General features: G+C 42.7%; 1 protein-coding gene across 3 annotated transcripts in view; it reads right to left on the bottom strand.

Moving 5' to 3' along the window:
* mettl15 (methyltransferase 15, mitochondrial 12S rRNA N4-cytidine) overlaps positions 1–14,124 on the bottom strand; it is a 230,386-nt gene that overhangs the window by 36,502 nt on the left and 179,760 nt on the right. For all 3 annotated transcript variants that reach the window (XM_062030809.1, XM_062030828.1, XM_062030818.1), the window contains exon 4: positions 1,607–1,798. In XM_062030809.1, coding sequence (XP_061886793.1) covers positions 1,607–1,798 — 192 coding nt within the window. The remainder of the gene's footprint in view (positions 1–1,606; positions 1,799–14,124) is intronic.

Raw genomic sequence — 14,124 nt, 5'->3', positions numbered from 1 at the left:
GGAGGAGATCTTGCCCCAAGTGGAGGAGTTCAAGTACCTCGGAGTCTTGTTCACGAGTGAGGGAAGAGTGGATCGTGAGATCGACAGGCGGATCGGTGCAGCGTCTTCAGTAATGCGGACGCTGTATCGATCCGTTGTGGTGAAGAAGGAGCTGAGCCGGAAGGCAAAGCTCTCAATTTACCGGTCGATCTACGTTTCCATCCTCACCTATGGTCATGAGCTTTGGGTTATGACCGAAAGGACAAGATCACGGGTACAAGCGGCCGAAATGAGCTTGCTCCGCCGGGTGGCGGGGCTCTCCCTTAGAGATAGGGTGAGAAGCTCTGTCATCCGGGAGGAGCTCAAAGTAAAGCCGCTGCTCCTCCACATCGAGAGGAGCCAGATGAGGTGGTTCGGGCATCTGGTCAGGATGCCACCCGAACGCCTCTCTAGGGAGGTGTTTCGGGCACGGAGGCTACGGAGAAGACCCAGGACACGTTGGGAAGACTATGTCTCCCGGCTGGCCTGGGAATGCCTCGGGATCCCCCGGGAGGAGCTGGACGAAGTGGATGGGGAGAGGGAAGTCTGGGCTTCCCTGCTTAGGCTGCTGCCCCCGCGACCCGACCTCGGAAAAGCGGAAGAAGATGGATGGATAAGAAAATTAGTGCCGTTAAAGAAACGTATAGGTAACGCGCTATTGGCGCGTTAACTTTGACAGCCCTAGTTTATATATAAAATAAATGAGAAACCAAAAGACTACATGAGGCACGTCCTCTATTACAGTGTTTTTCAGCTAGTGTGCCGCGAGATATTATCTGGTGTGCCGTGGGAAATTATGCAACTTCACCCAATTGGTCCAAAAAATATTTTTTGCAAATCAATAATTATAATCTGCAAATACTGTGCCGTTCCTTAGTGTCCGTGCTGTGTAGAACTCGACTGTAGAACTGTGATCCCAATATGCAGACCACAGCGTGCAGGTAAAAAGGTATGTAACGCTTAAACCAAAAATGAAAAAAAAGGAAAGGAAAAGGCAATGAAGCAGAGGGATGGCTATGTAAAACGACAGTAAAAACTGAACTGGCTACAAAGTAAACAGAAACAGAATGCTGGACGACAGCAAAAACTTGCAGCGTGTGGAGCAGAGACGGCGTCCACAAAGTACATCCATACATAACTTGGCAAGTAACAATGTCCACACAAAGAAGAATAGCAACAATTTAAATAGCCTTGCTTGCTAACACAAAGCAGGTGTGGGGAATAGCGCTCAAAAGAAGACATGAAACTACGACAGGAAAACACCAAAATAACAGCACAAGACAAGAACTAAAGCACTACACACAGGAAAACACCAACAAACTCAAAATAAGGCACGTGTTTAACGTTTTCTGCTGGTGGTGTGCCTCCGTATTTTTAAATGAAAAAAATGTGCCTTGCCTCAAAAAAGGTTGAAAAACACTGCTCTATTAGACTATAGATGGCCACTATTTAAAAAAATATGTCTTTCTCTTTGGTTTGTTTTTCACAACAATATTAACATGTAAAATCAACGTATGCAGAGGTCAGAATATGTTGCTTGTCTGGTAGCATACACAAGTAAAATGTAAATACGATTAAAATGTGTTACCTCTCGCCGTCCATCCTCATGTCTAAGGGTCCATCCTTGCTGAGTGAGAAACCTCTTTCTGCCTGATCCATTTGCATGGAAGAGCAGCCAGCATCCAACAGGACAGCATCAATACTGCCCTCTTTAACGTTGATGCCAGACAGCAGGACTTCAAGATCGCTGAATCGTCCAAGTAATGGCTTCACTTGGCCACTGGACAAAAAAAGAAAAATATATATATCAACACATACAGTCGCGATCAAAAGTTTACATACACTTGTAAAGAACGTAATGTCATGGCTGTCTTGAGTTTCAAATAATTTCTACAACTCTTATATTTTTGTGATAGAGTGATTGGAGCACATACTTGTTGGTCACAAAAAACATCCATGAAGTTTGGTTCTTTTATGAATTTATTGTGGGTCTACTGAAAATGTGACCAAATCTGCTGGGTCAAAAGTATACATACAGCAATGTTAATATTTGGTTACATGTCCCTTGGCAAGTTTCACTGCAATAAGATGCTTTTGGTAGCCATCCACAAGCTTCTTGTTTAATTTTTGACCACTCCTCTTGACAAAATTGGTGCAGTTCAGCTAAATTTGTTGGTTTTCTGACATGGACTTGTTTCTTCGGCATTGTCCACATGTTTAAGTCAGGGTTTTGGGAAAGCCATTCTAAAACCTTAATTCTAGCCTGATTTAGCCATTCCTTTAACACTTTTGACGTGTGTTTGGGGTCATTGTCCTGTTGGAACACCCAACTGCGCCCAAGACCCAACCTCCGGGCTGATGATTTTAGGTTGTCCTGAAGAATTTGGAGGTAAATGTCTATACGTATAATACTGGTTTAACTAAAATATACATCATATTGAATCGGTACCCGACCGTAAGCTCCATACCGATTTCCCAAGCCTTGTTCACACAGCAAGCCAATTCCGACCTGTATGATATGAAAAGTGCAATTCCAAATTTTTCATATCAGACACAAGCCTGAATCGTATATTTATGTAATGCGTCGTCAATGTGAACGATCCTGTGCTCCAGTCACATTCATCCAACCACAAGGTCATCAAAAAGTGATTAGCATCATAATTATTTGCCAAAATAGACGGTTACAAAATAAACAGAGCAGAAAACCGATGACAATAATAATAAACTTCTACCACTTCTGTCTCCAACTGCTCGCCTACAGACACGCTCTTCAAGCAGACATTGAAGCAAGTTGTCCCGTAAAACTGCGAGAGCGAAAACACTTATCCTCTTCCTTCTTTATCTTCCACCCGCAATAATTCGGTTCACAAAATGTTGACTTTGATTGCACAAAATCCTTGAAATTGCCACAAATTTGCCAGTATTGAAACAGACCAAAGCTGAAGCCATTTTAACTTCCGTAAACACTGCAGTGCGTGCGACGTCATGTCCGCATGCGGGTCAGATTGCATTCACATTAGAAATGTCATGATTTTTTTGTAATTTGAACGGCTACTAAAAAGATTGGATTTGACCAAAAAGTCCGAATTGGACATCCGACCCTGCAGTGTGAATGTAGTTTAAAAGTGGATTATTATTTAGACTTAATTTGTATTTTTTATTGGCAAATTTTATTACATGGAGAATTACCTGCTAGCAGAACGCAGTTGCATTTCATGCTTCATTTAAAAAGAAAATGTGTAATCTGTTTCATAGGGAGTTAAAATTATTTTTAAACGTCAGACATTTATCAATGAAAATAGGGAGAAGCTGATGATGGTGTTTTCATCAGAATCAGAATCAGAATTAGAAGTGCTTCAATAATCCCCCAGGGGAATTTAAGATTTTCAGCACAATCCCATTCAAGATCAGACAAACATTACAGGGAGACAGAACAGGATCGCTGACGGGTCTGCCAACTTCCGGCACCCCTTACAAAAAAAGGTGAGAAACAGGTAAACGCTGAGGCGGGGGTGGGGGTGGGGGGGACAAAAACCAATTCAGTCTAAGCCTGGGCCCCTGGAGGGGAGGTCCTGACTGAGGCCAAGGGAAAAAAAACCTCATAGCCAGAGCACACATAAACATGTGTGTAAGAGGGAAACATCAAAGAACTCAAACGACATTAAAGACATTAAAAGTGCAGAGCTGATGCAATCAGCTGCCACTCCAGCAGTGCCACATCTACACACAGCCACAAAAGTAAAACAACAACAAAAACTAATCAACCAATAATATACATTGCGCACACACGATTGCACCAGGCATAGACAAGCAACCAAACAAAAACATAATTTCAACACCCATATACACTGTGGTGGCTTCTGCGGTGTTCCACGCCATCGTCTGCTGGGGTGGGGGCAGCATGGCCAGAGACAGGAGCAGACCCAACAAAGCAACCAAGAGAGCCGACGCCACCCTCTGCCGACCACCAACTCTCAGCCAGTGTCCAGTCCGCAGGGATGAGCGAGGATGCGTCTAAGGAGACCGAGGCGTCTGATACATGCTCATTCAGCCAAGACACAGAGAAGCTTGTCCGTCCCGGCGCCCAGCGTAAGCTCCGCTGCCGTCTCTTCATCCGCATCTCCTCTCCTCCAGTCTCTCCAAACAGACTCTGGTGTGGCAGCTGGTCCCCACGGCCAAAGGGCTCCCGGGAGGCAGATCCAGAAGCCCACAAAAAAGCACCGCAGAAGTCACAAAAGTGCCACCCCTTGTCACACAGTCCCAAAGGGTCTCGAACTAAAAGGCAAAAAAAAAAATGCATGAAGACAAGAGGGAAACACCAGGAACACAAAAGGATGATACAAGAGCACAGAACTCCTGCCACCAGCAGCCATAACAGCGGTGCCATCTTGGAAAAAAACAAACTATTTTTTAAAACTATTGTATACTGTATATTGTACAAAACTATTTGTTTGTACAATCTATTGTGCTGGGGGGGAGGGGGGATCCAAACTACATCCTGCGGGCCCACGAGACGTTATGAGTTTAATAATCTGGCCAGTGGGGGGTTTTCAAATACATTTTAAATGTCTGACTGACTTTTGCCACCATCTTGTGGACAACATGTGTAATTCAGGTCAATAAACATGAATTGGGGCTTGAAGTGATTACAGCACATGATTTACTTATATGACCCAATCTAAACAACCTACCCTAGACATGGCGCAACAAAAATGCAACTAAAATGGTCACATATATCACAGCCTGCTAACTGAACTTGGTAGATATTGTAAAAAAATATATACAAATTCAAATGTACACCTAATCAAATTAATTACAATGCATGGTGGGGAAAATGCAAAACACTCTCTCCACACCTATCCATTTTTGGCACATTTTAGCTGCTTAATATTTCTAAATAATGACATAACTTTAAGGAGGTCCTCATGGAAGTAACCAAGGTAGGAGTCAAACTTGTATATACTCTTAATATCTAAATATATTAATTAAATAGCCATTATATTAAAATATTATGTACAAACACGCACACACACACCATACTTGCCAACCCTCCTGATTTTCTTGGGAGACTCCCGAATTTCAGTGCCCCTCCTGAAAATCTCCCGGGGCAACCATTCTCCCGAATTTCTCCCAATTTCCACCCGGATAACAATATTGGGGGCTTGCCTTAAAGGCACTGCCTTTAGCGTCCTCTACAACCTGTCGTCACGTCCGATTTTTCCTCCATACAAACAGCAGTCATATGCGGCTGTTACTGAGCATTTCTTCTTTGCCAAGATAATCCATCCCACATCACAGGTGTGGTATATCAAAAGGCTGATTAAACAGCATGATTATTGCACAGGTGTGCCTTAGCCTGCCCACAATAAAAGGACACTCTGTAATTTGCAATTTTATCACACAGCACAATGCCACAGATGTCGCAAGTTTTGAGGGAGCGTGCAGTTGGCATGCTGACTGCAGGAATGTCCACCAGATCTGTTGCTTGTGAATTTAATGTAATTTTTTCTACCATAAGACGTCTCCAAAGGTGTTTCAGAAAATTTGGCAGTACACCCAACCGGCCTCACTAACGCAGCCCACATGCAACCACACCAGCCCAGGAGGTCCATGATCGTTGGAAACCAGCCAGCTGCTGCAATTATTGGTTTCGCATAACCAAATAATTTCAGCAAAAACCATGACAAACCATCTCAGGGAATCTCGTCATCCTCATTTGGGTCTCAACCTGACTGAAGTTCGTCGTCGTAACAGACTTGAGTGGGAAAATGCTCACATTTGATGGTGTCTGGCACGTTGGAGAGGTGTTCTCTTCTGGGAGGAATCACGGTTTTCACTGTTAGGACAGATGGCAGACAGTGTGCGTGGCGTCGTGTGGGAGAGCAGTTTGCTGAGGCCAACATTATGAATCGAGTGGCCCGTGGAAGGGCTGGGGTTATGAAATATAAAGACAATATAACATACACTACCATTCAAAAGTTTGGGGTCACATTGAAATGTCCTTATTTTTGAAGGAAAAGCACTGCACTTTTCAATGAAGATAACTTTAAACTAGTCTTAACTTTAAAGAAATACACTGTATACATTGCTAATGTGGTAAATGACTATTCTAGCTGCAAATGTCTGGTTTTTGGTGCAATAGCTAAATAGGTGTAATGGGGGCCCATTTCCAGCAACTATCACTCCAGTGTTCTAATGGTACAATGTGTTTGCTCATTGGCTCAGAAGGCTAATTGATGATTAGAAAACCCTTGTGCAATCATGTTCACACATCTGAAAACAGTTTAGCTCGTTACAGAAGCTACAAAACTGACCTTCCTTTGAGCAGATTGAGTTTCTGGAGCATCACATTTGTGGGGTCAATTTAACGCTCAAAATGGCCAAAAAAAGAGAACTTTCATCTGAAACTCAACAGTCTATTCTTGTTCTTAGAAATGAAGGCTATTCCACAAAATTGTTTGGGTGACCCCAAACTTTTGAACGGTAGTGTACATCAATAAACGTGGATGCATATGCAAAAGTGCAATATATTTACAGTACAGTAATCGATTTATTTATATCTGCAATTTATTGCTCTATTATCCTGCACTACAACGAGCTATTGCAACAAAATGTTGTTCTTATCTGCACTGTAAAGTTCAAATTTGAATGACAATAAAAGGAAGTCTAAGTCTCTAAGTCATGGTATGGGCAGGTGTATGTTATGGAAAATGAACGGAAGTGCATTTTATTGATGGCATTTTGAATGCACAGAGATACCGTGACAAGATCCTGATGCCCATTGTTGTGCCATTCACCAGTGACCATCACCTCATGTTGCAGAATGACAATGCAAATGGTGGCCGCACCAGATACTGACTGCTTTTCTGACCCCCCAGACCCCCAATGAAGCAAAACTTCACATTTCAGAGTGGTCTTTTATTGTGGGGAGCCTAAGGCACACCTGTGCAATAATCATGCTGTTTAATCATCATCTTGATATGCCACACCTGTGAGGTGGGATGGATTATCTTGGCAAAGAAGAAATGCTCATGAACACATATTTAGACAGATTTATGAACAATATTTGAGAGGAATATGTCTTTTGTGTATATAGTAAAAGTTTGAGTTCAACTCATGGAAAATGGGAGCAAAAACAAAAGTGTTGCGTTTCTTGTTCAGTACATATATGCAAGATGGCGGCGCTTCAGAGCAGCGGCTTTTTGCGAGCGCTCCTGGAAGTGTAGACCGATTTGGCAAAAATTCCCCTCAATTCAGTCAATTTCATGGCTGGCTCACAGCGTGTTCACTCCGTGATCACTTACGACCGACTTACGATTCTGGATGTGGAGAGATCGGGCCATTTTGGGCTGAAAGATGCGTGTACGATGGACCTGCTCGCTAGCTTGGGAATTCTTCGCGAGCTACATCCAGCAGTGGCCTTTGAAGCAGCGGCGTCGACTACCAGCGGAGACCGTCAGCGAAAGAGGCGTAAGCGATGCGCTCGGAAGCAGAAGCGGGGGTGTCGGGCGGGGCTAACAACAAAGCTAAATGCGTTGTTGTTAGCGGGGCTAACGAAAAAGCTAAATGCTAATCCACAAAGAAGCGCTAATAAGGAGTCTGTTAAGCTAGAACTAGCCAGCGCCAGGCTGGATAATCCCTGCACACATAGCAATTCTCTTAGAATAATATACAACTCACATAATGTTCTTTCTGCGTCAGAGGTGGACATGCATTTTACTGAGGAGGCAAACAATCTAAAAATTCCTGTCATATCAATTCCTAGATATGGTCGAAATTATTTAAAGTGCACTATGCATAATAAACGTAACATTATTAATATTGCTACTACGGATACTTTCAACAAAAACTCCTCAAAACAGCCCACTACCTATAATATGGGCTTTTTAAACATAAGGTCATTGTCTTCCAAAACGTTATTAGTTAATGAAGTCATCAGAGACAACAATCTTGATGTCGTTGGTCTAGCCGAGACCTGGCTCAAACCAGACGATTTTTTTGCGCTGGGTGAGGCGTCTCCTCCTGGCTATGCGGGAACGCATATTGCCCGCCCCATTAAAAGGGGTGGGGGTGTTGCACTAATATACAACAAAAACTTTAGCCTTACCTCGGACCTAAATAATAAATATAACTCGTTTGAGGTGCTTACTGTGAGGTTTGTCACACCGCTGCCTCTGCACCTGGCTGTCATCTACCGGCCCCCAGGGCCCTATTCGGACTTTATCAATGAATTTTCAGAGTTCGTTGCTGATCTAGTGACGCACGCCGACAATATAATCATAATGGGAGACTTTAACATCCATATGAATACCCCATCGGACCCTCCATGCGTGGCGCTCCAGACTATAATTGATAGCTGTGGTCTTACACAAATAATAAATGAACCCACGCATCGCAACGGTAATACGATAGATCTAGTGCTTGTCAGGGGTGTCACCACCTCTAAAGTTACGATACTCCCGTACACTAAAGTAATGTCCGATCATTACCTTATAAAATTCGAAGTTCTGACTCATTGTCAACAAACTAATAATAATAATAATAACTACTATAGCAGCCGCAACATTAATGCTGCCACGACGACGACTCTTACTGACCTACTGCCTTCGGTAATGGCACCATTCCCAAATTATGTGGGCTCTATTGATAACCTCACTAACAGCTTTAACGACGCCCTGCGTGACACCATTGATAGTGTAGCACCGCTAAAGCTAAAAAGGGCCCCTAAAAGGCGTACCCCATGGTTTACAGAAGAAACTAAAGCCCAGAAATTATCATGTAGAAAGCTGGAACGCAAATGGCGTGCGACTAAACTTGAGGTTTTCCATCAAGCATGGAGTGATAGTTTAATAACTTATAAACGCATGCTTACCTCAGCTAAAGCTAAATATTACTCAAATCTCATCCACCTCAACAAAAATGATCCTAAATTTTTGTTTAGTACAGTAGCATCGCTAACCCAACAAGGGACTCCTCCCAGTAGCTCCACCCACTCAGCAGATGACTTTATGAATTTCTTTAATAAGAAAATTGAAGTCATTAGAAAAGAGATTAAAGACAATGCATCTCAGCTACAACTGGGTTCTATTAACACAAATACGACTGTATATACGACGGACATTGCCCTCCAAAATAGTTTCTCTCTCTTTGATGAAATAACATTGGAGGAATTGTTAAAATGTGTAAATGGGACAAAACAAACAACATGTTTACTTGACCCAATTCCTGGAAAACTTATCAAGGAGCTTTTTGTTTTATTAGGACCATCAGTGTTAAATATTATAAACTTATCACTTTCCTCTGGTACTGTTCCTCTAGCATTCATAAAAGCGGTTATTCATCCTCTACTCAAAAGACCTAACCTCGATCCTGACCTCATGGTGAACTACCGGCCGGTGTCCCACCTACCGTTTATCTCGAAAATTCTCGAAAAAATTGTCGCACAGCAGCTAAATGAACACTTAGCGTCTAACAATCTCTGTGAACCTTTTCAATCCGGTTTCAGGGCAAATCACTCTACGGAGACAGCCCTCGCAAAAATGACTAATGATCTATTGCTAACGATGGATTCTGATGCGTCATCTATGTTGCTGCTTCTTGATCTTAGCGCCGCTTTCGATACTGTTGATCATAATATTTTATTAGAGCGTATCAAAACGCGTATTGGGATGTCAGACTTAGCCTTGTCTTGGTTTAACTCTTATCTTACTGACAGGATGCAGTGTGTCTCCCATAACAATGTGACCTCGGACTATGTTAAGGTAACGTGCGGAGTTCCCCAGGGTTCGGTTCTTGGCCCTGCACTCTTTAGTATTTACATGCTGCCGCTAGGTGACATTATACGCAAATACGGTGTTAGCTTTCACTGTTATGCTGATGACACCCAACTCTACATGCCCCTAAAGCTGACCAACACGCCGGATTGTAGTCAGCTGGAGGCGTGTCTTAATGAAATTAAACAATGGATGTCCGCTAACTTTTTGCAACTCAACGCTAAGAAAACGGAAATGCTGATTATCGGTCCTGCTCAACACCGACATCTATTTAATAATACCACCTTAACATTTGACAACCAAACAATTAAACAAGGCGACTCGGTAAAGAATCTGGGTATTATCTTCGACCCAACTCTCTCGTTTGAGTCACACATTAAGAGTGTTACTAAAACGGCCTTCTTTCATCTCCGTAATATCGCTAAAATTCGTTCCATTTTGTCCACAAGCGATGCTGAGATCATTATTCATGCGTTCGTTACGTCTCGTCTCGATTACTGTAACGTTTTATTTTCGGGTCTCCCTATGTCTAGCATTAAAAGATTACAGATGGTACAAAATGCGGCTGCTAGACTTTTGACAAAAACAAGAAAGTTTGATCATATTACGCCTATACTGGCTCACTTGCACTGGCTTCCTGTGCACCTAAGATGCGACTTTAAGGTTTTACTACTTACGTATAAAATACTACACGGTCAAGCTCCTGCCTATCTTGCCGATTGTATTGTACCATATGTCCCAACAAGAAATCTGCGTTCAAAGAACTCCGGCTTATTAGTAATTCCCAGAGCCCAAAAAAAGTCTGCGGGCTATAGAGCGTTTTCTATTCGGGCTCCAATACTATGGAATGCCCTCCCGGTAAAAGTTAGAGATGCTACCTCAGTAGAAGCATTTAAGTCTCATCTTAAAACTCATTTGTATACTCTAGCCTTTAAATAGACTCCCTTTTTAGACCAGTTGATCTGCCGTTTCTTTTCTTTTCTTTTCTACTCTGCTCCGGGGTGGACCGCTAGCCTGTCCATCGGATGGGGACATCTCTACGCTGCTGACCCGTCTCCGCTCGGGATGGTTCCCGCTGGCCCCACCATGGACTGGACTTTCGCTGATGTGTTGGACTTTCACAATATTATGTCAGACCCACTCGACACCGAGGATGTCGTTGTGGCTTGTACAGCCCTTTGAGACACTTGTGATTTAGGGCTATATAAATAAACATTGATTGATTGATTGATTGATATATATATATACACAGTATATACTAGGGCTGTCAAAGTTGACGCGATAACGCGTTATCTATAAATTTCAATAACGGCACACATTTGTTTAACAGCCAATTAACGCAAACACTTCCTTTTTGACCCTCCTGCCGTGCCGTAGCGGGGGAACTTGGCTGCAGTTCACTTGCTACTGATGAGCCACAAGCGAGCAGAAATGGACAAAGGAAAGTCCACCTTATAAAAATATCAGGCTCAAAGGCATGACAAGTTGTTCTTCCGACAACAAAGGACTATTTTTCGCCTGGAGAAGAGGCGACATCCATCCAGCAAACACCTGCTGCGCGTGTCGTACCGAGGTGGGTGGTGCTTCACTTCCGTGTTCAGATTACGATTAAGGTGCAGTGACAACAAAACATTTAGATCGCTACTGTGACTGATTTAGTAAGATGACATAAAAGCTAAACAGAAATGAAAGACGATTGGCAGAATGTCGAAAAGAGACTTTTATTGCAAACAGTTGATCTGACGTCAAAACATGTCAAGACTCTTTCTCAAAACAATCACACACTTTTCCGGCTTCAAAATAGAAGCGCTACGCTATACATCCCGTTTAACTACATTTAAGGTTTCTCTTTAACGTACGGGCTTCAAATTATGCGTCACACCTAACAAAATAAAGTAATATACTGTGTTGTAGTGTAAGAGGTAATTTATGATCTCAATTGCTTACTGTCTTACTACTCTTCTTATTTTAATGTCATTTTATTTTAATGTCATCTTATCTAATTTATTACATTTACACATTATGTAACGTGACTCTTTATTTTGCAAATTTTATTATTCTAAGTTTAGTACTGTAATTTCCTATATTTTTTTATGGTCACTGAACGTCACATGTCCCAGCAGACTTCCAGACTCCTGTGTGTAGTCAGTCTGCTCTCTTCCATGTTGACGGTAGGTTGCCCCGTGAATTAGCTTGATAGCTTTCAGCTAACTTATTAGCAGGCTAGCTGTGTTGCTGTAGGCCTAAAGGAGACACACGTATGTTAAGTTTGTTTTGTTTTATTTCTGTGCAGGTTTGAAATGTATAGAGAAGGCTGATTGGAGACTCACTATGATTGTTTTCACCAGGTATTGTGTGTGTTTTTTATTGTGTGTTAATGTGTTAGTCAGTCTGCTCTCTTCCATGTTGACGGTTTAGAATGTATAGAGAAGGCTGATTGGAGACTCAATATGATTGTTTTCACCAGAATAAACCATGTTTGAGCCGGAAGAGAGACTGGGTGTCGTCTTTTGGGGAAAAACACAACGCAAAGGAGTACTACATCGCTACAATGGTGCCGTGACCCGTTCTTCTTCCTGGTGTTCCTGCGGGCTCAACGTGGGACAAACAACTCTTCATCCATCCGCTCCACGTGTGGTTTCATCAGCTTTCTGACGGTGCAGTGAGTCTCTACTTGTGGCTTGGAGCCTCGTATACTGTATATTAGCCTACCTACTGTGGACTGTGTTATATTTAAGGTAGCCTCAAGAAAAAAAAATTGTGTTTTCTCTTTATTTGAGATTTAAATCTCAAGGGAAGAAAAATAAGTGATAAGAAGAATTTTTTTTGGAGTGTTAAAGGCCTACTGAAATGAAATTTTCTTAATTAAACGGGGATAGCAGGTCCATTCTATGTGTCATACTTGATCATTTCGCGATATTGCCATATTTTTGCTGAAAGGATTTAGTAGAGAACATTGACGATAAAGTTCCCAACTTTTGGTCGCTGATAAAAAAGCTTTGCCTGTACCGGAAGTAGCGTGACGTCACAGGTTGTGGAGCGCCTCACATCTGCACATTGTTTACAATCCTTCCCACCAGCAGCGAGAGCGATTCGGACCGAGAAAGCGACAATTACCCCATTAATTTGAGCGAGGATGAAAGATTTGTGGATGAGGAAAGTGAGAGTGAAAGATTAGAGTGCAGTGCAGGACGCCAGGATGTATCTTTTTTCGCTAGGTACAAGGGCTCATTGGATTCCACACGTTCTCCTTTTTCTATTGTGGATCACAGATTTTTATTTTAAACCACCTCGGATACTATATCCTCTTGAAAATGAGAGTCGAGAACGCGAAATGGACATTCACAGTAACTCTTATCTCCATGACAATACATCGGCGAAGCACTTTAGCTTCGGAGCTAACGTGATAGCATCGTGCTTAACTGCGGATAGAAACAGAAGAAACATGCCCCTGACTGGAAGGATAGACCGAAGATCAACAATAGTACTATTACTTCTACTCTCAGGAGACACTGAACTAAACCCTGGACCTGTAACCACATGGTTAATGCTGTCCCGCCTGGCGAAGCCTAGCAATGCTGTTGCTAACGACGCCATTGAAGCTAACTTAGCTACGGGACCTCGACAGAGCTATGCTAAAAACATTAGCTCTCCACCTACGCCAGCCCTCATCTGCTCATCACCACTCGTGCTCACCTGCGTTCCAGCGATCGACGGCGTGACGGAGGACTTCACCACGATCATCGGTGCGGTCGGCGGCCCGGAGACGGAGGAAGTCAACCCAGACACCGGTGAGGACAGAGGCGCGGCGGCGGACGGCATTGTAGCTTTCAACGACACCCCGGTCGTCTTCCTGGTTGTGTTGCTGTAGCCAGCCGCTAATACAAAGATCCCACCTACAGCTTTCTTCTTTGCTGTCTTCATTGTTCATTAAACAAATTGCAAAAGATTCACCAACACAGATGTCCAGGATACTGTGGAATTTTGCGATGAAAACAGACGTCTTAAGCTGGCCACCGTGCTGTTCCAAAATGTCTGCTACAATCCGTGACGTCACGCGCAAACGTCATCATACCGAGACGTTTTCAGCCGGATATTTCCCGGGAAGTTTAAAATTGCACTTTATAAGTTAGCCCGGCCGTATTGGCATGTGTTGCAAAGTTAAGATATCATCATTGATATATAAACTATAGACTGCGTGGTCGGTAGTAGTGGGTTTCAGTAGGCCTTTAAAAAAAGTAAACAAAAAAAAATGTTTTATATTAATTGAGATTTTTTTTTCTTTTCTTTTTCACTATGAATGGGTTTAATATGTCAGGTATTGGTCGGGTGC

This window comes from Entelurus aequoreus, linkage group LG02, assembly GCF_033978785.1.
Source record: "Entelurus aequoreus isolate RoL-2023_Sb linkage group LG02, RoL_Eaeq_v1.1, whole genome shotgun sequence".
Classification (NCBI taxonomy): domain Eukaryota; kingdom Metazoa; phylum Chordata; class Actinopteri; order Syngnathiformes; family Syngnathidae; genus Entelurus; species Entelurus aequoreus.
This window is presented reverse-complemented; position numbering and strand designations above follow the sequence as displayed.